The sequence below is a fragment of the Anastrepha ludens genome, chromosome 3 (assembly GCF_028408465.1).
Source record: "Anastrepha ludens isolate Willacy chromosome 3, idAnaLude1.1, whole genome shotgun sequence".
NCBI lineage: Eukaryota > Metazoa > Arthropoda > Insecta > Diptera > Tephritidae > Anastrepha > Anastrepha ludens.
This window is the reverse complement of record NC_071499.1, coordinates 77,967,900-77,992,371: the sequence shown is the minus strand read 5'-3', so window position 1 is coordinate 77,992,371 and position 24,472 is coordinate 77,967,900. Positions and strand designations below refer to the sequence as shown.

The window sequence follows — 24,472 nt, the reverse complement described above, 5'->3', positions numbered from 1 at the left end:
TTCATATCATCCTGTACCGTAAAATCGAGTTCTAATTTAAAAAATAAAACTTTATTCCACAGTCCTGGTGAAGCTCTTTCAGCTCAAAGAAGAGGTGCCATACCATAAAGCCATAACCTTTACCATTGGATTAACCATTAAAGATATTTACGGTCATCGATTATTGGTGCCATAACCATAAGCAGCTGGTATTTACATATATAATATTATAATTTATTTTTGAAGTGCAGAAACTAAAGAGAAAAACGTCATCAAAGAGAGAAACTGCATGAATATAATGGCATTATATACCACGGATCAGCAATTTATAATGCAAATGGTTATGGTTACGGCGAAAAACCATAATTCGATTGGTCTCTACGGTTATAAAGGGTGATTTTTTAAGAGCTATAGGAAAGTTTTTCAAAAAAACACACGTAAAATTCAGAAAAATGCATGAAATTTTTATTTAAATCGATAGTACAGTCCATATAATTTAATGGTTATATATTATTTCATGCAAATGTTGACCGCGACTACGCTTCAAATGGTCCATCCGCTTAGTCCAATTTTGGCATACTCTTTCCAATGTTTTGGCTGGTATCTCACATATAAATGATTTAATGCTGTCTTCCAATGAGTTAATTGAAGCAGGCTTGTCTGAATAGACATGAGCTTTAACATAGCCCCACAAAAAATAATCTAAAGGCGTTATATCACACCATCTGGGTAGCCAACTGACAGGTCCCGAACGTGAAATAAAATGTTCACCGAACTCGCCTCTCAACAAGTCCATTGTTACGCGTGCTGTGTGGCATGTGGCACCGTCTTGCTGCAACCACATGTCATGCAAGTCAAGCTCTTGCATTTTGGGCAAAAAAAAGTTGGATATCATTTCACGGTAGCGCTCACCATTCACAGTTACGTTACGATTCGCAGCATCTTTGAAGAAGTATGGTCCAATGATACCTCCAGCCCATAAACCGCACGAAACTTTGACCTTTTCTGGATACATTGGTAGCTCTTGCAATTTTTCTAGCTGATCTTCACTCCAAAATCGACAATTCTGCTTATTGCCATTGATCCAAAAATCGTGGGTCGATTAAACTAACCATAAGATGGAAGAAGCGCGCAATGAATTTTCTTAAGAGAACACGCATTTTTATAATAAAATTCAATGATTTGCAAGCGTTGTTCGTTTATAAGACGATTCGTGGTTAAATTATAAACCAAACTGAAGATATTTGACAGTGAAACAAAACACGAAACGTGCGTCAGCGGTATAAACTAACTGTTTAAGAAGATAATAGCAAAAAATCACTCTTTAGTTATGACTACGGAATTTTGGCATGTCACCTCTAATCGATTACACTGTTGCCCATGTGTTGGCTCGATCAGCAAATTTATGGCATTATGGTTATGGCACCTCTACTTACACCTCATTTTGGAAATTGAACAATCAATGAGGGTTCAAATTGCCATAACCCATATTAAAATTGTGGGATGGTTTCGAAGTTTTGTTTTTTGCCTAAAAATTTTTCTAATTTTGGGGTTTTAGCTTCTTCAAACACGGATCTACTTAATACTATAAAAAAATATTTGTTCTTACTTTTTTATGATACATATACTTTTGGGTTTATCATAATTATCTTTATAAAAGTACAGCAGTACAACTTGTTAGAGATAAAATACTATCTCTAAGAAATTTTGTACCACAACTACTTTTATATGCCAAACGTGGAAATGAAATGGTTTGTACAAATTACTTGTGATTTGTGGGGATGTATAAAGTTTAAGGACTATTTTACCACACTACTATCTTACTATCTTACCACCAACTTTTGTTAATTGCAGTTTTACCTTTCAAATGAAACCAAAAAGTCCAAATTCCAAGACTTTCGATTTTTGAGATTGAGATAAAAGTTTTCTCCCAGCAGCGGTTGTCCCGTGCCAGACAGTGGCAAATCGCCGAGAGTTTTCTGTAATGAAAAGGCTCCTTATAAAAAGGCATGCGCCGTTCGGAAGTGGCATAAAACTGTAGGTAGGCCTAAAACTAACAGGAGTAGGAGCTCAGCCAAACAACCAAAAAGGTTGTAAGCATTCTTAGTACAATATTGTTATTATTATTTCTGTTAAAGTATATTTTCGTGAAATGATAATTTCGTGGAACTAAATTCGAGCAAACTACTTCAAAGCAAGGAAAAAAATTCACTCATTTAAAACCCCTTCAAACACCCTTCACCTTCAGCATGAGTTCCTTCAACAGTGTTAAAAAAAGATCGATAATCTGTGGATACCAAATATAAAAAATGCGATGACAATTTAAAAACTAGAGTAGCGAACACACCCTCCGCCTGCAGTCTACACATACTCACACACATAAGAATGTAATCTAGGTTGGATCAGTTGGACTGCAGCTTATCAGTTGGACTCACTACTGAGTTCATTTTCATCTCTCATATCAACTAAAATTGGTTACAAGAGTTTTTGGAGATCTGAGATTTGAAGTACGAAATTCGAAAAGGCGGATCCACTGAGGTGGACGGAATTCATTGAAATCTTACCATTATGGAGGAAAATTGTATCATTTGATCGAATTTCACTAGATTTTTTCCCTTTACAACTATTTTACAATTCACCAATCTTAAATTCGCATAAAGTACCAAATATGTAGGGAATTCGTGAGGAAATTCGTTATGGCCTGAACGTCGAATCTTGTTTCGGCTATTAGTTTGTTCAAAATCACCTTTTTGCTATTAAAATATTTTAAATTTAATGCAAGAAACGAGTTGAGATTTAAATGGCACTATGTTACCTATTATTTTTATTATAAATGATATAGTGTAAATTGTGTACAACAAAAATTTATTTAAAAATGAAAATAAGTGTAACTTTACGCTTGCTTCTTTTTTTAATGTTAAATGTTTCCTGCTGCATCGCGCTCAAATTAACTTCAGCTACTCTCTTTGTAGTCACAGAACATCATTCGACATAGCAGCTTAAAGAATAGTTTACGTGTATTAAAATATTGCCAGTCTCCAGATGGGATTGACCACTAGACGGTTAAACCCTTGATAATTTTGTTTCAAATATTCAATTCTTTCACACCGCATTCATTTTCGAGAACCTTTGAAGCATAAAACTGTTTCAGTTATATAATTTTGCATGGGTATTTCACCATTCGCACAGCTGCAATGATCCAGTAGGCCAAGCAACCATATAAGCGTATGTGTGTGTGGGTGTATGTGCAGCCCATCTACTAGCATAGCACTTAAGGTATACACTAGAAACAAGCTTGCAAATAGTATTTCTAGTGCACGGAATGCAAGTTTTTTAGTAAAATTAGCAACAACTACTTCAGTCAAACATTAAAAGTGGCGTAGCAGCAATGCAACATGCTTCGCTTGCTACAAGGATCAACCAAGTCCGGTGTTTATTATTTTTCGTTTCATTTCCCCAACCAGGAAGCTCGACTCACAGCGGACATATATACATATTTCATTTAAACATTTTGCTATAAATAAGCACCTACTTTAAAAGAATTGCACAGCTTCTGCGTTGCATCTATAATATTTCTATCGTCCTCTCTCTTTCCCTCTGCCTCTCTCTTCCTGTGTGTATTCTATTGTGTTTGTGATTGCAAGTTGGCAATGCTGCAATTTGCCGCTTTTTTCTTTGCATTTTCCGATTGCTGCATTGCTGCCATTTTTTCGGCAAACTGCCCACAATTCTCGGAATTTTCCTTTCTTTTGCTGTATTTGATAGCATATTTTTTTATTTCTTTTTAATTTTTTTTGTTGCCGCTTGTTTTTTGTGTTTGCGCATTGCTCATTGCAAGTTGTTGTCATCGAAGACAAAAGCTGAAGGTTAAAGTTTGAAAATTATGAATGAAGTGAAAGAAAATCGATTTGTAGTGCTCTAAAGAGTCTATCGTAAATTCGAAAATGGGTAACTTGTATTTTTCAACCCTCAAGTGCTTGCATTACCACGAGTTTTTTTTAATTTTGAACTAAATACTTAGGAGCGTGCCGCATATCGTAGCCAGTTTGAGCGACACATCAATGGCGAAACGCCTACAAATATGGTTACATACGATTGAAATTTTATTTCCTATACGGGTTTTCTAGTAGTAATGGGAGATTAGGGGGGGAGCCTGGTTTATGAGGAATAAAAATTTCATCTCTTTGCGATTTTTGTTTTTAAGGAAAAAAATAAATTTAGCACTGGAAAGTTTTTCTATCTTTTAATGAACATTTAAAAAGTATAAAAAAATTTTGTACTGGTTAAAATAAGTTGAAAAAAATGTTTAACATAGAAATTAGTAGAGCGCTGCAACGCTGGAGTTTCCAACTGGCGTACAAGATACAGCTCGTAATTATTATCTAAAGCAAAAAATTCAAATGGATTTCTAATTATCATGATTTTTTATTCTGGATGAACTAAGAAAACTGAGAGAAATTTCAAAATTTCAACTTTTTGGTGGTTTTAAAGAAAAAAATGCCTTTCTATAAAAAAAAAAATTCACTTCAACTTGGTATAAAAATCTTGAACATTTTTTTTTTATCTATTTTGTTAGTTCAAATAGAAGAGAATTTATTACTGAAGGGAACAAGCTATGATTCATTTCAAAAGGTTCATTAGTTTTTTTCATTCATGTACGCCACTTCAAAGAAATCATAAAAATGAAAAGTCGAGAAAAGAAGATAAAGTTTGTACTATAGCTGTCCGGTCACAGCGTAACTACCTAACGCTCGCCTACCTTTGGCTTTGTATCTACGGAAATATTGAGAATTAGGCTCAGTAACTTTGTGTGAATATTCTGAAATATATTAGGAATCGCTTAAAACGAAAAAAAAAACAAAATTGATTTTTTGACCTTATAAACCAGGCTCCCCCCTTAAGCAGTGCGACTAGTATTGCCTTCGCAGAAATAAAACTTCTTATGTAAAAGTTGCATGATGGAATCAATGCTCGATACTTTCCCGAAAAGTATTCATGGGCCCACTATATAATTCTTTATTACGCTGTATATGTATGTATATCCTTGCAGCCCCAAGCACCCGTAACGTATAATACATAAAAGAATTTAAACTCATGCAAATACATAATCCGGTTTGCATGACCAAATATTCTATATGCCCTAAGCTCCATACTAGGATATGAAAATGGGTTCAATTGCGCCACCCATTTTTCTAGTGTTAATAAAAATTAATACACAGACCAACATCACGGGAGAGGTTTTCACTATCTTGTAGCAACGTTAACCTATGTCGAATGCTTTCAATAAAACCAGTCATGTTGGGCTGCTGCTAGGCTCACATGGAGCCTGAAGAATGAGGGTAACAAGGTCCCATTACTTGCCAAGTCCCCGAAATTTCAATAGTAATACCACATAAATTGCTTTCAATATTTGTTCAACTCTAAACGGCTGGATAACAGTCTAAACGAGATAAACCACAAACGGAGTGTTCACCTGCTTTACATAAGAAGCACATACATGCTCATTCCGTATACGACCGATAACCAACCCAACTTGGAAGGATTCCGTATAAACTGATGCCTACAATAGCACGTAGACTCCTTCTGATCCAACGAATTATAAATAATCATTTAAAGTGATAGACACTACATTGCTCCCATAATAGTTGGTTCTACTTTACCCAAACGACACGGATTTACATCCCAAGGATTGTAAATTCTCAAAAATGTACGGGAAATGCTTGAAGCCATTATTGCAGCGGGGAAGTTATAAGTCTTTTGATGCTGCTCTTATTTAATTGCTTGTGTTAATTTACGAATTTTCTAAATTGAGATTCATAATATCTGCTGTGATTTGCTCTTCCTCTGCTCTGAGAGAAAATTCTATATTCTTAGAGATTTAGCCGGTTTGGTCTATTTTTAGAAGCATAATAAGATTACAGGTATTAATTTGCAAGAAAGAGTGGAGGGTCAAAGGAAATCAAGTTTAGCGGGAATAATGCCAATGCTTTGAGAGCTCATTTGTTGTTTTATGTATTTAAATCAAGGTGAATTCTTACAAGCAGACTTCGATTGGGCCTACACCAATGTGGTGCGTCTACCTATCTCCAATCGCGGTGGAGAGAATACAGAGTGTGTAGTCAACATCAGGTCGTTATGCAGTTCTCAGCGATTTTGACGAAAGCAGCTGATTTGTGGAGAGGATGTGACAGGTTTTTCACGACCGAGGTCGGCAAAAACTGAGATTGTGTTAGTGATATACGAAAAAATTTAAGCAGCCACTGCTCATGTTACTACATTACCGTCTGAACAATGGCTGATTGGATTCAACTATTCAACTAAACGTATATATTTTGTTTTCATTTCATTCGCCTCTCTTTCTCTGCCAAATCCCCTATGACATAACAGCCAAAATTACTCTCACAATTTTGCTTCGGATAGCTAAACTGTGCAATCTGTCATTCTTGAATATACGCAGGGAACGCTTTCATATTATAAGCCATTCTAAAGGTGTATAGATTTTATAGGCGAATCAAAAAATTATACACAAATAACGAATTTTGCTGCATACTTACAGGCGGTATGATAAATGAGCACAATCAAAAAAGGGTAATGGTAGTAATAAAATAAGAGCAAAATGACAATAAGAACGAAATGTAAATCGTAGTCATTTCTGCGGATTCATCTAAAAAAAATATTTGTTTCTCTTTCAGCAATTGAGCGAAATGCTTAGAATATGTAATATTGGGCATGAAAGGGTTAACAGGTATTCTACATTTAATTTTGTGAAAAACTTTATGAATTGGACCCGCATAAATTCCATTGCAGCATTTACCTTGACCGTGACATAAATATTCAACTAAATTTCCTATACACACACAAGCACTTAAACAAAAACAAAGCAATTTTATTTATTTGAAGTACACTTTTAACGCTGCCATGTGTTATTTGCACGATAAGAATAATTTCGTAATGTTATTGTGAAAGCTTCCGTACGAATTAGAAATGAATAAAATAAAATACTACTCTACAATGTAGAGGTAGGTATGTGTATGTGTGTGTATGTACTACAGTGTTGGCACCATTTACCACGCAAACCCGCATAAATATTTACCATTTGTAGTTTATTTGTACAGATAACGTTAACATCAAGTCTGCCAACATAACTTGTAGGAAAATGCGAGGTTCTAAAGTGAAGCGCTTTTAGGCAACGCTAACTAAATTTATGTAGCACGCATTTCTCCCTTTTCCATATTGGTAACTGTACAACAGCTATAAGGCGGCGGAATGAGCGATTTTTAATAAACTTTAAACATTATTACCCTTGCCTCAACTTTGCAATAAATTGAAATTTAAAAGCAAGTCATTTTTTTCTACTTTACTTTGTTGGAAATACAGTTAGGGTGGTAGGAGGATGTGGTTGTCTGTATAAAAAGACTCCTACCTAAGTGGATAACGGTAGTCAGAGACATGAGAAATAAGTATTTTAGAAAATTTCTTTTCAGAAGTAATATGGTTTGATCTATAAAGAGTCAAACCACGTCAAGTGGACCCCGAATTTTCCATCAAATTCCCGATTTTAAAATCAAATGCATTTTTGGATAGAGAATTTGTCACATAATAATTGATGTGAATAGTTTTGTTTTATTTCGCTTTTTGTTTATGTTATTAACAATTGAATTTTTTTGCATGATATTCTTGTAAAATCAATATCTCAGAAATTACAATTGATAATTTGATGAAATTTATTTCGGTTACCGAAAAATGTTTACTCTACCGATTTAACGTTCAAAGATTGTGTATTTGTTGAAACAGTAAACTTTAACAATAATTTTTATGAAAAATCGCAATTATTTTAGCGTTCTTCATGCTCTAAATGGACAATATTACAGTCAGATTAAGCGCACAATGCTCACCTTTAATAATCTGTAAAAAAAACTTTGTTCATCCAATCCGTTCTGAAGATATCGAATTTTTTGTCAGTCGAGGCACTACGTACGAAAACGAACTTGCATGAACATAGCTTTGCAGAGTCGTAAAGTCGCCGCAACTTCTAGTGTCAGTGTGCTGTGATTCCTAGTATGTTGTCTATGCTTTGAGGTTAGAAAAAAATTATTATGTATTGTTATGAAAATGGTTCGACCTGATGAGTGTTGCAGTCCGTTGGGGAAAAAAGGTCATAATTGCGTACGTCATTATTTATTCCAAATAACCGCTCACTGGGATGTAAAATTCAAACAATATATCGGTAAATACGTTTGCAAATCATGTCGTATGAAGATATATAGAGATGGAAGTATTAAGTGCAGCGTATATACGTCCAAGTCCACAGTGGGTATAATCTTCATATTTATATACATACATATATTGTGCATTGAATAGCTATTATTTAGGCAAATAAAGTCAATTAGTTCTCAAAATTTGTGACAGAAAATTTTGATTAATTTATTCTAGTGCTGACCAAGGAGCAGAAAACGATGAGTCTGAAGTTTCTTCTGATGCAGAAGAATGTTTGGATAGTGAAGCTAATTTTGAAAACCAGGAAATTCAGAATGACCTAAAATTAGAAAAGGTGAACAATATTTTACAAGAACTTGGTGAACCGCCAATAAAAAAACGACGTTTTTCAAAATTAAGTGATATGAATGTCAAAGAGATAATAGCAGAAATCATCAACGAAAAAACAGGTGCGTTTAAATCGATAGATTTTGTTTTTTCTTTGCAAAAAGATCATGATGCACATGAAAAAACGTTTCCAAACGCTTCAATGAGGCAATAGCTATAAAAAAAACGCGGCAATTTCATCACTTCGAACCTGCAAGTAACAAAAAGATTCGAAGTAAAATCTTGTCCGAGGACACATCTTGTTTAGAGACTATTATTACTAATTAAATTTTGTATGTTTTCATGTAGATATAGATGTATGTAATAAAAATTCTAGTAATGAAACACCTCATTTTTGTATCCTTAATCCTTTTGTATGTCTTTTTTAAGTGCTACACGTTTTAGCGTATGATCCCATGGGACAATGCAAGGCCAACTGCGAAGCGCGTCGCGTTGCACCAAACTATACTGCGCATCAAAACTTTACACAGTTTGACAAAAAATTCGATATCTTCAGAACGGATTGGATGAACAAAGTTTTTTTTACAGATTATTAAAGGTGAGCATTGTGCGCTTAATCTGACTGTAATATTGTCCATTTAGAGTGTGAAGAACGCTAAAATAATTGCGATTGTTTATAAAAATTATTGTTAAAAATTATTGTTTCAACAAATACACAGTCTTTGAACGTTAAATCGGTAGAGTAGACATTTTTCGGTAACCGAAATAAATTTCATCAAATTATCGATTGTAGTTTCTGAGATATTGATTTTACAAGAATATCATGCAAAAAAATTCAATTGTTAATAACATAAACAAAAAGCGAAATAAAACAAAACTATTCACATCAATTATTATGTGACAAATTCTCTATCCAAAAATGCATTTGATTTTAAAATCGGGAATTTGATGGAAAATTCGGGGCCCACTTGACGTGGTTTGACTCTAAAGCTATTAATACAAGATGAAATCCAAAATAAACAAGGCTGGTGTCATAAACATGTTTTTGATAGTGCCATTTTTTTAAGAAGTTAGTGCGTTGGAAGTTATATCCCTAGCTGACTTCCAGTGAAAGCTTGGTGACATTCGGTTTAGTGGAAGCGAAGTTACTGCGTCTAAAGTGTCAGTATCTTTGTGTCATCGGTATAAAAATGAGTTTCGAACAAAGAACAAACTGCCGAATTTTTTTTAAATCGGCTAAGCGTTTAGCGAAACATTTGAATTGATGAAAGGAGTTTATGACCATGATTGTCTATCTCGTGGCAGAGTTCATGAGTGGTTTACACGTTTCAGAGATGGTTGTGAGGACATAAATGACAATGAACATACGGGCCGCCCAAAATCGTTAATCACCGAAAATTCCAACAAAATTGTTACGCAAATTTATTTAAAATGAACCGAAATCACCGTTGAAATTCATGGAATCGTTGAATAACTCTCAACTTTTGAATAAATAAACACAAATGTATCAGAACAAAGCTCCTGTCGTTTCTATTTTAGCTCAGTCTTGTTTATTTTGGACTTCACCTTGAATATAAGATAATAATATATTGATCTTACCTGAATTCACCAAATTACAAAAAAAGTACATAATAACAATAATAATTTTTGATGATACAATGGCTCCCATTTGCCTTGCAGTGACGATCAAAACTTTGCGCTGTTTCATTTAAAATTAATCAAAAAATCTGAAGGCTTATAATTTATTCAATAGTTAAAAAAAAATTTATCCATCAGGTACTAATTTTTATGCTTCTAATAAGTTGAACAAATTTTCTCTCAAATTCATTGGATAGGCACTGACTTGAAATGCACAGCTTTTAGGAAACATAGTGTTCGGTATGGATTTTATTTTATTTAAATTATTTCCTCTAAATTTGACACCTACGTTGGATATGCTTTTGGAATCTGGCCTACGTACTTCAAGCCACTCGTTAGAGAAGTGCTGTTGGGCTGCCATTAACCTAGCGAACGTTATATTTTTTAGCGCTGGGATAGCCGTTCAATTTGTTAAATAGACTTTACTTTTGAGGTCCCCCACAGAAAAAAGTCGATAGAGACTGTGTCTACCGACAGGAAGATATCACGAAATATCGCCATGATCTCTCTGGCCGTGTGCGGCGTGGCGTCATCTTGCTAAAACCATGTGATTGCACTGAAGGAAGAATGCCCTCTCATTATTGACAGAAAATAATCGTTCAGCATGCGCCAGTAGGAGACACCGTCCACAGACACTGTTTGTCCTCGAGGATTTTCATAAAAATACGGTCCAATTATTCCACTGCTTGACTTTGGCACTTTGAAGTAACTGTTGATGTTTTAGTAGTGGGCCGTTTAGATGATCAGCAACTCCTATTTGTTCTCAATGGGTCACTCGCCTTGAAATGAAAATGGGTTTCATCACTCCAAAGGATATTGTTTACCGTACGTAATCGCTCCAACATTATCTCATGGACATTTTTACACAAATTTTAATCGTTAGGGTTAACTGCTTGCCTTATTTGAGTTTTGAAAGGCCGAAGTCTAATCAATATTTTACCCACTACAGTTTTTCGAAATCCCACGGCTACTGCTCTTTTGCGCGCGAACTGATCCGGTTTATTGTGAAAAATTGTAGCTTTAGTTCAATATTTTAATTTGCTCTCTATGTCCGCGTGAGCCCAGGTGATTGCCTTCGCACCCATGATCGAATGTAGTCTTCACTTGGGGCACCACGTAAACGTCCAATATTGCACGTGAACAAAATCTACGATGAGCTGTTGCACATGAATCATTGGCCTTGAAATACGCTTCGATTGCGAACGCACTTTGTTCACCCGTCCACTGCAAATTTGTGACTAAATAACACCCACGAATAACGAAGATAAGACATACAGTGCATTGAATAAATACTTTGACTATATATTTGTTTCTTATATAATTTTAATAAGTTTTGTATGAAAATAAAACTCATAGTTCTACAAAAATCATATAAATCCAAGTTTCATATTTCAAAAAATATTTAACAAAATTTCAAACTTTCTATGCTTTAGAACAATTTTGAAGGCGCTACATTTTTTATATGCTAAAGAAAACACCCAACACTGGCAACAAAAATATAAATAAAATAAAAGTCAATGCAAATTTTGAGCTCCATTAAACTAGCCCCAAATTCAATGGACTATAAAACAGCATACTCGAAAATTTCCTAAAGATTAAAAAATTTTAAATTTTGATCAACATTTTTTAATTATTGTTTAACGTGGAGCTTGGATTTACTTATATGTGGTTTTTCAAGGAGAATGAATTATACCTATACTTGTTAAAAAATTATTAAAATTAAACGGCAAATAAGTTGCCAAAACTAGTTAATAACTCCCTGCGATATTGTTAATAAATTCACTTACTGAGCTGTATGTAGACTTTAAACCTTTACTGTATATATAAGTATGATAAGTATTTTAGCTGGTACATACTTCGGCAATCATTGCAAGGAGATCAATAAATCTGTATTTTGATTCCTTTTTCACTAGCTTGATTTTATGTGAAAGCTAAGTAAAAGCACGCCACTCATTTACTACAATTTTACTACATAGTTCTACAGGGCTGCCCATATTCGACGGACCCATCTGGCAACCCTTTTGACAGAGACGTCAGATCGCTTAACGATATATTGCGTTGGAAGCGATAGTCCAAGCAGATGGAACATTTTATGCCACGCGAGGCTCCCAAATTGTTGAAATTTACATTCAACAAAAGAAGTCAAAAGAAGAAGAAGAAGAACCAATTCATCATGTCCGATGAGGCTCATTTCTTATTGAATGGGACGGTAAACAAGCAAAATTTCCGTATTTACGCCACTGAAAATCCTCACGAAATTCAAGAGGTACCTCTTTACGACGAAAAAGTCACTGGTTGGTGCGGCGTTAGTGCGAAAACGATTATTGGGCCGTGTTTCTTCGAAAATGAAGATGGTCAAGCTGTTATCGTCAATCAAGAGCGTTATCGCGATATGATAACCACTTTTGTGATGCCAATTATTCGTCGACAGGCTCAAGGCGGCCATTTGAGAGATATCATATTCAAAAAGTGATGTCAACAAATCTTTTTGAACCAAATAAAATGATTATTATCGTCAACATCAAAAAAATTGTGTTTTTCTTTGATTTAAAAAAAAGAACACATGGGTCCGTCGAATATGGGCAACGCAGTATACCTATATGAACATATATTGGCAGCGCGGAAATAGACGTGCCTTATATTACATGTGTTTATAAGGCTGTGAGTTATACCAGTGTAATGAGGTCCAACCATACTCGCTAGCATGCAAATTTTTGTCAAGTTAATCGAGCATAGAGGTAGTGAGCTGGAACTGGCGAACATTATTTGAATATCAGTGATGAAGAAAAATGTGTTAAAAATAAGATTTTACTTTATTTTACTTATATAGTTTGTATAAAATTTTCCACGGACTTATTACTCTCTTCCCGCTTAAAGGTGCACATATTAATAATTAAAGCGTTTTTCAGTAAGAGCGCTTCAACTTTTTTTTTTGAATAAAACACAAACGGTTTGACTTTTTTAACTAATTTTTTTTTATTATCGAGTTTGAACATATACATTTAAGTATGAAATTCGATTTCTTTTGCATGACCACCGCGTGCACGTTTTACGAAGTCCAATCGTTGAACCCAATTTTCGACCACTCTTTTGCATAAATCGGTCGAAATTCCAGCAATTTCGCGTTCAATATTCGCTCTGAGCTCACAAATCGTCGCCGGCTTGTTACTGTAGACCAATGACTTCACATAACCCCAAAGAAAATAGTCTAGAGGCGTCAAATCACACGAGCGCAGCCGCCATTCGACCGGTCCATTTCTGGAAATAATGCGCTCATCGAACTTACTCTTCAACAAATCAATTGTAGCGTGTGCTGTGTGGCTTGTGGCCCCGTCCTGTTGAAACCCCATGTCGTCTAAGTCCATACCATTCAATTGCGGCCAAAAATAATCGTTTATCATGTCGCGGTATCGATTTCCATTCACAGTAACGTGGCGATCGTTCTCGTCAACGAAAAAATATGGGCCAATTACGCCGCCGGCATGTAAACCGCACCAAACAGTGATTTTTTCGGGATGCAACGGTGCCTCATGAATCACGTGTGGATTGCTTTCTGCCCAGTAATGCATATTTTGCTTGTTGACAAAGCCATTGAGCCAAAAGTGAGCTTCATCACTGAAGATGATTTTTTGGAAAAAATGCTCTTAAAGTAGCAGTAACAGAACGATTATTTTCATAAAAAATTTGCACAATTTGCAATCGTTGCTCAAGTGTGTAGCGTTCCATGATGAAATGTATACTAATGAAGTTTACAAATGACAAGCGAAAAATAAAAAATATTGCGTCGTTCGCCCTCCCTATCGGGAAAAAAGTTGAAGCGCACCTATTGAAAAACGCCTTACTTCACACTTTTTAGAAGATGCAGTTCCTTCAATAGCTACTGCGGTCTCAATATTTTGTATGATGCGTTGTTTATTTTTGGGGTTAATTGGGACGTGAGTTATGAATTAGAGAACAAATTACTATTGGAAGAGCGAATTACGTGCTAAGGAAACACAGCATAACTAGAAATTCTTTCTTGCGTTCTTAGAAACTGATTTTAATATCTTTTCTGCTTGAAGGAGAGCTAAACATCTCTTACGAGATGGCCAAGTAAAAGATAAATCATCTTATTATAAAGCCTCGAACTCGTAAGAATATATTATAATTAATATTCACACTAGTAGGTCTTAGAGATCACAGGTCTATGAGCATGAAGCTGAACTAGTCTCAGAATAGTTGGCCTTTATATTAATAAAGTACACCCACCTCCTTTTTTACATACGTTCCTTAGAAAAGCGTACACAAAAAATTTGTAAATGAAACATTTGAAATGAGGTAGATTTGAGGATATACGAGGTGTGTTCAATAAATAAAGTGAAGATTTCAAATTTCGCGGGCTACGTACATTCGAATTTCGATTATAATTTTTTTTATGTTGGTACACTTGTCTCGAAGATATACTCACGGTTTTAGTAATATATGCTACATTAGTTTAGTTGGTTTGTGAGAGGCATAAATAAAAGAAGAGTTTGCGTGTTCGGCGATTTTCTGCCATCGACTCTTGGCTCTCCTGGACTCTTCCATTTGAACGGTTGGGCTTTTGTTTCGATGTCATAACTATACACCCAGGGTACGTCATCAGTTATGACCCTTTTAAGCAAATCTGGATCATCGTTGACAAGTGTACAAAAACAATACGGGCATGTACGTAGGACACACCTCGCATTCCGCAATTTAAAAAAATCGTGTAAGATAAAATAAATTTAAATATTTTCCCAAAAAACCGTACAAAAGAAGTAATAAAGAAGAAATCCTTATTGTATAAGTATTTATAAAACAAACAAAAAATTATTTTTATTACAAAAAAAATTTAAATTAATATAGAGTAAAGCTTCAGATGCTATGCCAGATATGTCCAGCCAATCTGTCGTCATTTATTCAAATTATTAACGGCCTCCAGTGCGTTTTTTCGTAATAGCAAAGACTTCCATCACTCACAATAATTTTTTTATTCAATAAAAAATGATTCAAATATTGTACAATATTGTTATCTAGCTACACGCGACATACATATGACGTTGAAATTGTAATGCACTGTGGGACTTGGTTAGTTCTAAAATGTTCATATTCCATAGTTTTTGAAAGGACATATGTACCTATGTATGTATCTTTACTTAATCTTACACGACAAATGTTTACTTAATAAGGCATTATGTTTTGAGACTTGTGCAAGAAGGAAAATTTCATGTAAAAAAAATTATTAGTGAACCGTGTTGTTTCAAAATCGTGTAAAAAAGACTGGGTGTAATAAAGACAAACTAACCTAAGTACAGTGAGTTGTGCACTGGTCTAGCATGCGAATGAAGTGGGTTGGAAACCTGCTGAAGACTTGAAAGTAGTTTTTTGTGACGATGTGCTGGTCTACGAAATATCAACTATAACTTCTATTGCTTGGGAATAAAGTAAACAAATTGGCCTATTTGGCTAATGACTGATTAATTATTTGTTTGTCACATTTAAATTAATACGAGTTGGTGATATATTTGTCATTATCCTAGGGGTCCTATTACGAACAGTGAGTAAGAAACTTAATTTACAAGTTCAGGCATTTTCTGCAGGGAATACTTGTAAATATTGATAACAAAGTTCAGTTAAGCCCACGTTGAATTGTTCTGTTTACTTTCCTAATGCCAACCGCAAAGTGCGTATTTTAAGTTGAAGTGTATGTTCATACATTAGGGCGGGTACCTTTTCCTAGCATATTCGGGTTCTACAGAAAATTCAAATTTTTAATTTTTTTTTCAATCGGCAACCTAATTACAAATAATTCGTTTGAAATACTTTTTAATTTCAACTCGAGATGTATTTTTCCTACTTTCCATTTTCATAGATATAACTAATTATTTATTAATTAAAAATAGCTTCTTTAAAAACTCGGGGGCTCGAAATTGACTTAAGCGCTATATTTCCAATATATTGGGATATACCACTTTGATCAAAAAGCTCTAGGAACAACCGCCAACTAACGCTCCCAGCCAACTAACACATCTGTAATTAACATTCCTACCAAAATTTTATTATCTTTGCTTGCAATGTGTTACGCCATCTTGAGTAATTAACCTCTGCACGTGTTTTCGATTTTTTTTTATTTTAAAAATGGATTTTAATTTCCAACAATGAGTTTGTATTAAATTTAAAAACGGATTTGGTGCGAAGGCCTTAGAAATGTTGAAACAACTGTTTTGGTAATAATTCAATAAAGAAAACAGACTTTTACGATTTGCATGAACGCTTTAGAAGAGATCGTTAGTCCATTAAGGATGACGAATGTAGTGGCAGGCCATCGACGTCGAAAGCTGAAAAAAATATCAATAAAGTGAAAGAAAAGTTTATCAATAACCACAAATTAACCATCAGAGGACAAGAACATTGCTTATGGATCCATTCGGAACATTTTAAATATTAAATGATTTGCGCCATGTATCTGCAAAGTTGGCTCCAAAGAACCTGAACTCCATGCAAAAAAGAGACCGCGTTGATATCACCAAAGACATGATTTGTAAGGCTGAATTCGACTCAACGAGACGTGGATTTATGAGTACGACCAGAAATCCTGACATCAGGCGAGTGAGTGCAGACTTCCAAATGAACCAAGACCAAGAAAACCACATCGATTCTGTCAAAAAAGAAAGCGATACTCAGATTTTTGGGGACTACCATGGTATTGGACACCACGAACTTTGACCAGAGGGTCAGACAGTTAATAAGGAATATTATTAAAGAAAGGATTTGTGGGAAAACAGCTCGCGGATTTTGCAGCATAACAACGCAGGGTCGCATAGTGACATCATTATCCGCGAATTTTTGTAAACGATAGCATAAAATTTTGAATGTTTTCTTCTTTTTTCGTTTGAGCCTTCGTTATTTTCTTATAAAATTACCTACAGCATATGACCTAACAAAAAGCACATAAGTTCAAATTACAAATTTTATATAAAAATGTTCATACCAATTCCACTGTTTTTAGTTCGAATTTCTGGAAAGTATTTGGGATATGCAGTTATTAATTTTAGTAAAAAAGGACCAGTTTAAAACTGCTGAAAAATCCCGTTGATACTTTAAATAATTTTTCCTTGATGGCGTTGCGAATTTTCTTCAGATGCCAAATGCACTAAATGGTTTTTGTTAGTCAATAAGCTATACTTTTATAAAAAAATAATGAATACCCACGAAAACAAAAAAAAAACTTCAAGATATTGAGTAATAACTTTTATGAAAAAGAAGTTAGTTATATTAAATAAGCTTAAAATTATTAAAAATAATCATTTGAAAGTAAATATTTTCAGACAATTTTATCAGAAGCATCAACTGTATGAAATTGTAAAAAAAGTCTGCATTCACGCAATCTCTTCTAGGTGTATGAGTCTCAAAATTTTAGCAACATGATGGTATTTGAATAAATGGCCAACTAATCAGTCAACCAACCAACATTGAGAAGCTCGTCAGCTGCACCAATTCAATATGTGGAAGCTGGCTCAAGATTAATCATCCAAATTGGAATAACTTTTTTACTAAATAAAAAAAAAAATATTTTGAAATATGGAAATCTTTATTTAGACCTTTGCACGCTCCATTGCTTGCCTCTTTGTATACTGGAGCTGTCAAATATGTTTGACGTACGACGCCATTTGCAAAAATTATATATCTTCCGATATGATGATTAATTTTGCGCCACCATGTATTACAGAAGGCTGGCCCTCTAAATTTATTATATATTTAACTCAAGATAAAATCTGTTTCATATATAGTAGTAGGCATATTCCACAATTCGCCCAACATCTGCTTTGTTTTTTGGATAACATTAATGTATGTATACATCCGAGTACATGTATAAATAGATAGATAATTGCAAACACGATAACTATGTTGACATTATGTAAGAGAGGCAATACGTTTCCGCTGTACCCATACACATACTAACGCAAGTAACATAAGTGTATACCGCCACCGTCACCACTTGCGGCATCACGTGTTGCATGAAGGACATACGGCGGGCGGAATTTGTAGACAAATTGGTATGCGCATTTTAATGCCCTTGAATAAAATGTGGTGAATGGCCAAGATTTGGAAATACCTCATTCAAAGACTAGACATTCAATTTATCTATATACTCTCTCAACTGGTGCAAAAATGATGCAAAGTGAGAGAGTTGTCAGAGGCGTGAAGTAGAGGTAGCTCTATTAAGAGTTTTAATGACATAAAATATTAAAAGTTGTTAGCTTGTATTATTACGGAACGATATTAACAATTGAAATATTTGAAAAAAAAATTCAAAACAAAAATTAAATGTTAAAAACCCTTTTTTTACGAATATAGATAAAGAATTATAGCATCGAACAGTCTACCTTTACCTTCTCATTATTTCAAGAGTATCGTTTGCTTTGCAGCGCTTTTATTTGTTATATTCTACAATACTTGTAGAATAATTTAATTTGTTATTTAATGTGTAGGTAGATAAATTAATATTTTGTTCTCCCTTTAAAGAATTTTCAACCGTTGTAAAGGTGCCAATTTAACGTCATTTCCAAAAATTTTCTTCATATTCACTAAGAACTTGACCTACAACCATATAAGATGTAACTGGCATACGCATGAAATTCAAAGGAAAATCGGTCACGTCGTATGTGGAGTGAAGGTCTAAAAATCAATTTGATTATAAGACACGACCAAAATTCTTGTGTGCTGATTTTGACGCTTGCTTGCCCTTCAAATGTTCACAGGCCTGCCACAATGAATGCATTTCGTCCGTTGCGATAAGGTATGCAACTGACAGCTGAGTAGATTGTGTGCATTTGCATAATATGAAGAATACCGTTCGACAAGTCTGGCACAGCAACAATGCAGGCAAGGAATTCAAGCTATTTTGCAGTCAATCAAAGATACCTGTGTTTTATACCAATGCTTTTATTGCGACATCTTTCCACGTTTTATATATAATACGACATTAGTGTATGTCATGTTGTCCCAACGGGCAACGGACAAAACGTGCGCATTGTGATCCAGTGCATGCAAACATCCAGTCTATATTAAATGTAGCAAAAAGTGACGGTTTCATGCAACATTGTTTTCGATTTCGCTCAAATTTTGCATCCATATTAAAGCAATAACTGAATTTAAAATAAATATTAAACAATTAATAAATTAACTAAATTTATTAAATGTATATTAAACTATGTAAAACTACAATTATAAATTTTCAAATTGGTTTTCAGAATAGTTATGGACTCCTTAGTAAGAGATACTAAAGCATTTTACTCATATAAGTAAACATTTTCTAATCCTATTTACATAAATCGGGTATCGTTTGGAAACGCTATAGGACAGACAGTATTTGATTATCTTCATAATTTTTCCTACAAAATAATGTTTTATAAGGCCCAATTTTTAAATTTTAAAAATTCCATTCCATATCCTCAAAATTTAGCTTGAACTGAAGCATTTAAAAACAAATCCATTCCCTCACATTAAGTTTAGAAAGAATTTAACTTTCTCGGGCAATTCATTTTTTTAATATACTTCTGTATGTTATTGTTTCTTTGTTTGTGATAACTTCTGAAGCCTTTGAAAATATCTTATTTAAACGATTTTTTTCAATATTCCGAAATTTTGAAAACAAATTCTTAAAAACTTTCTAAACAATTATTTTGCTTGAAAAATTATGAAGATAATCAGATTGAAATAGTGTCTGACTTATACAAACTTTCGGGTCTTTTATTATTTTGTCACCTCTATAACTTCTGTGGAGAAAATGTCAACATTTTTTATGTGCTTTTCCGCCATTTTCGAAATTAATGTACTAGCTTATTAACAAGCTCCAGCTTGAAGCTTGTTGTGTTCAATTTGGAATGGCTGTATATAAAAATTGTTTAACATTATTAAGATTTTACAACATATTCACCTCAAGAGAGTTACGTAGAAAATGCACTAACACAAATAAAATCGCTAACCTGCTCATTGACGATATTTTCATCGCCTTTTATTTGTAGCGACCACAAGGTTTATAAGTTGCTAAACTCTATTTTATGTAAATAAATATTTATATAAAAAATATTGATATATTTGATATCGTGAAATTAAAATTTTTTGTGACGATCTTTCGCCTACAGAACCATTTTAAGAAAAAAATCAGTTTATCCCTTCGATCCTTTAATCATATTTTTGTGAGGAAACGTCAACTCACCGAGTTATGTTGATAAAGCAGTTACTAGGTGCAAGCTGAAAACCAAAAAATTTGCAGAAGTTTAGGCTTTTTCAGTGACCATTTTTGTGGAAAATTAGTCCTTGTATACTAGGGCGGGTCGATTTAAAAATCGCTCATTGCTCTGTGAAAATCGTATTCTAGAGATCAAAATAAGAAACTTTGCCGAAGAAACCATACCTCTAAAACGAATTCTGATGTCCCCCAATCTCAAAATATCTCCATTTTTGGCCTTTGCATGAAAAAATCAGAATCAGAAATCGTTTTAGAGGTATGGTTCCTTCGGCTAAGTTTCTTATTTTGATCCCTAGAATATGATTTTCACAGAGCAATGGGCGATTTTTTTGCCTCCCCACAAATCGACCCGGCCTATTGTATACATACAGGTGATAACAATTTTTATACCATATTGGCAAATAAGTTTTTCTTCCAGATAGAGTATTACACAGGTCATAAAATCTGTTGAAAGTGCAATGAATGTCCGAAGAAAATAAACAAACATGTGTTTGATGATGCTTTTTTTGACATCCTCCTAATCTACTTGAACATTATTTTCAAAACAAGGAACTTGGTGAAAATGTTAAACACTTGCAAAGCTCTTTTCAATTTCTTAATCACTGGTAAACTGTACAGATTTGGAATAGTTATGGGAATCCTATTATGAATATTAAAACTATTAACAAAAAAATAATTCATATTGTTTCTTTTCCAGAACAGGAAATTTTATTTTAATTTTGAAAAACATTTTGTTTTAATGTTTTTTAAATATTGTTTTTTATATTAAAAAAAAACATTAAAACAAAATGTTTTTCAAAACTAAAAAAAAAATCTTCAAATGTTAAACGAACCGAAGATATTGGACTTCAGGGGGTATTCTGGTGTAGAGGCTTAAATTTCGCTTGGTTTTTAAAGCTCTGTACAAATGAAATAAAAAAAAATTTACCATCACTTTTTTTGTCATTTGCTTATTGATTATTAATATTACATTAAAAGCTAACCCAAAAAAGTAAAAATTATTAATGACAATATTATGCACAGTCAAAGTAGGAGGTCCTAAAAAAAAATAACAATACACGCGATTTCACAAACCGCATCTCAACTGACTGATCTAGTGAAGCTAAATCACTAAATTTATTCAATTTATTCCGCTCAGAGAAATTCTCTGAATCCATAAGAGCAATTAATATTTCAGGTCAGAGTGCTAAGTCCCCTCATAATAAAAATAATTATAATTGTCTAGTAAATTTCGATTTTGGAGTGGGTTTAAAAGTTCTTTAGAGTCATGCCTAAACATGTTATTTTTTATTTCTTTTATTTTATAAAACTTTAAAAAATAACGAAATTATTACATACAATAAAACTAACACAGAGCTACATTCGAAGACTTTCGGCTGGGCCCTAACAATTATTTAAATGAAGTAAGCGATTTTGTTTTAAGCAATATACCAATTTTTCTCGAAAAATATTTATTTATTCATATCGCTGCCCAACAGTTGGTAGTTAATACGAACAAACAAAATAAAAACTATGAAAGAGCAGGTGGACAACCTCTTAACTTCCTGGAGACAATGCCAGTATAGAGGGCCGAATTTTTTTAGCCGAACGTGGTATTAATTTATTTAAAAAATCATGTATAAATTTTAGATTCAAATTAAATCAAATTTTGGTGCTCAGACTTCTTCAGCATAGTTTAACGAGGGATGTTTTATAGTAGATTTTGATTCCCTAACTCATACTTAAATGTGCACTTCTAATCCGTTTTCAAAACAGCTGTTATGAAAGATAGTTGAAAGAGGTAATTAAATGGTTAAACTATTCCAAAAGATTTTTAAACTGAGGTTTTTATGATGGGTCTTCGATGAAAAACTCGGACGGGTTAAGATAAGTGCATAAAAAGTTTAGTTCACCTCATGTTTACACATTTGAATTTAAAACATTGTAACCACTTAAACTTGTGAATGTAAGGGCGGATCGATTTATGTGGAGCGCAATATTTAGCCCTTCCGTACAACACCGAGTTAATTAAAAATGAATTCAAAGTAATTTTAGTAAATGAAGAGGTTATTTAAGAAAGGCTCAAGGTGAAATCTTAGCATGTGTTAAATTGTTATATGAACATACTTAAATATACAGATTTACATATATTTTTTTGCAACCGATTTGCGAGAATTATAGTAAACGAGTCCAAATATGTACGATTTTTAGAACGCGAAGTAATTTGATAATTTGAACTTTACATAGATGTAGTTTATATGAGGTAGTACCTACATACACTTATATATTGTAATATTAATGGTGTAGCTATAGTTATATGTAAATTCTTCTTCTTCATCTACCTCCTCCAATTCGACATCTTCGCTTCAAATTAAAAAAATAATTCCTATATCCACAGTATAAGCTTTTGTGGTTCTTCGAAGTATACAAGCAACCCACACACGTATGCATGCAGAAAATAGAAAACGCATGCATACACGAAATTAATTGAACATCAAATCTGCATTCCTCCCAAATAGCTTCGACACTTCATGCAACTGTCACTTAGTCAACACACATCTATATACAGATTTGTTTTGATGCTACAGCTACTTGAACACAAACTAATAATGCAGGGACACTTATATTGTATGGATACATATGTCTGTATAAAAATACATATGCATATGCAAGAGTAGCTATGGTAGCATGTGGTTAGGAGCAGTGGTAGCCACACGATAACTGGCAAAGTGTTTTGAATTTTCAGTTCAATTTTGTTGATGTAGCTGTTGTTGCTGTCTAGAAGTGCACTTTAACCTATTTGCTTTTAGGTACCATCACAAGCACACTTACTTACATTTATGTACATCCATATATAAGTTACATACATACACGCTACATACTTACATAACACTCGATGCGCGCCGCTGCAGCACACGCAACGCTCCGATATCCTTGTGCGGTGGGGCGCGATGTGTAGTTGGTGGCGCGCATAAACTTTGACTGCGGTCACGTATATTCTCTTCGCGATACGATCGAAAGATGGTAGCCAGTTTTAGATTGAAGCACAGCATTATTGTCAGCCTAGCAGCCTAGTTTCTTAGATTGTTATACTCAGTATTAGTTGTTGTTGTGGTTCGTAGTGTTTTTCTTGTGTTCTAGTTTCCCTTATTGTGCATCTTCGCCGAGCAGCTGTGGCAGCCATATATTCGGCAGGTTTCACTGTTATGGTCCTTTATTCAATTTTTGTTGTTTCTTTGTCTTAATTATTGGCTGCTGCTTCCTTGTGCTGTGTTTACCATTTCATTGTTTTTCATTAAAAATCTTTATTTGTACTTTTGTTCTTAATTATTTATTGTTTGTTTGTTTATGTTTGTTACTTTGTTTGTTACTTTGTTCGTTGTTCAAATTGAGTTGGTTTCATTTCGTTGTGTCCCGTTAGCGAATATATTGAGGTGACTGAGCATATGAAAAATTTTCATGAACTATGCTCTTGTGCCCTTGAAATCGTAGGAGGATTTAGCAGAAATGCCCGCAGCTCAGTACTTAAATTATCATTTTATACAAAACGTGACAGGCGTAAGATTTGTCAGTTGAAATGCTCGTTATGGAATTCTAGCTTGACTATGTTGGCCAATTGTAAAGTGTTGCAAAGTGCTCTTTTCGTTTTCGAATTATAATACAAACAAAAATCAGGCACTGAGAGCTCGATATTTATTCTCTAGTTAAATATCCTGAACTTTGCTTGGAAAACGATACACAGTTTTGCCAAAATGTCCGATTGTATAATGGTGTATATGAAAGTGTGTTCACCCAAGGAAGCGTTCGCCAATAGAATAAAATTTCAGTGACTCAAAACTTGGAAAAGAAAGTTCATTGTTTTTGTATAAAAGTATAGCTCCCTGTTTAAAAGGAAACCATATAAATTTATGCTCCAAAATTTATAAAAAAATTAGAAAACTGCAACGGATTTTAATTCAAGTTTTTAAAAAATCTTAGGGCAGCAAAGTGCAAATTCGAAGTTTTTAAAACTTTCCTTGGATTCTTTATAACTTTTTATCAAAAAAAATTTGTTTCGAAAACAAAAATTTGCATATC

General features: G+C 33.8%; 1 protein-coding gene across 1 annotated transcript in view; it reads right to left on the bottom strand.

Moving 5' to 3' along the window:
• Nucleotides 1–23,448, bottom strand: part of LOC128857565 (GTPase-activating Rap/Ran-GAP domain-like protein 3) — a 187,803-nt gene extending 164,355 nt beyond the window's left edge. Inside the window, exon 1 of the mRNA XM_054093316.1 lies at nt 23,282–23,448. Coding sequence (XP_053949291.1) covers nt 23,282–23,448 — 167 coding nt within the window. The remainder of the gene's footprint in view (nt 1–23,281) is intronic.
• Nucleotides 23,449–24,472: the final 1,024 nt, after the last annotated feature.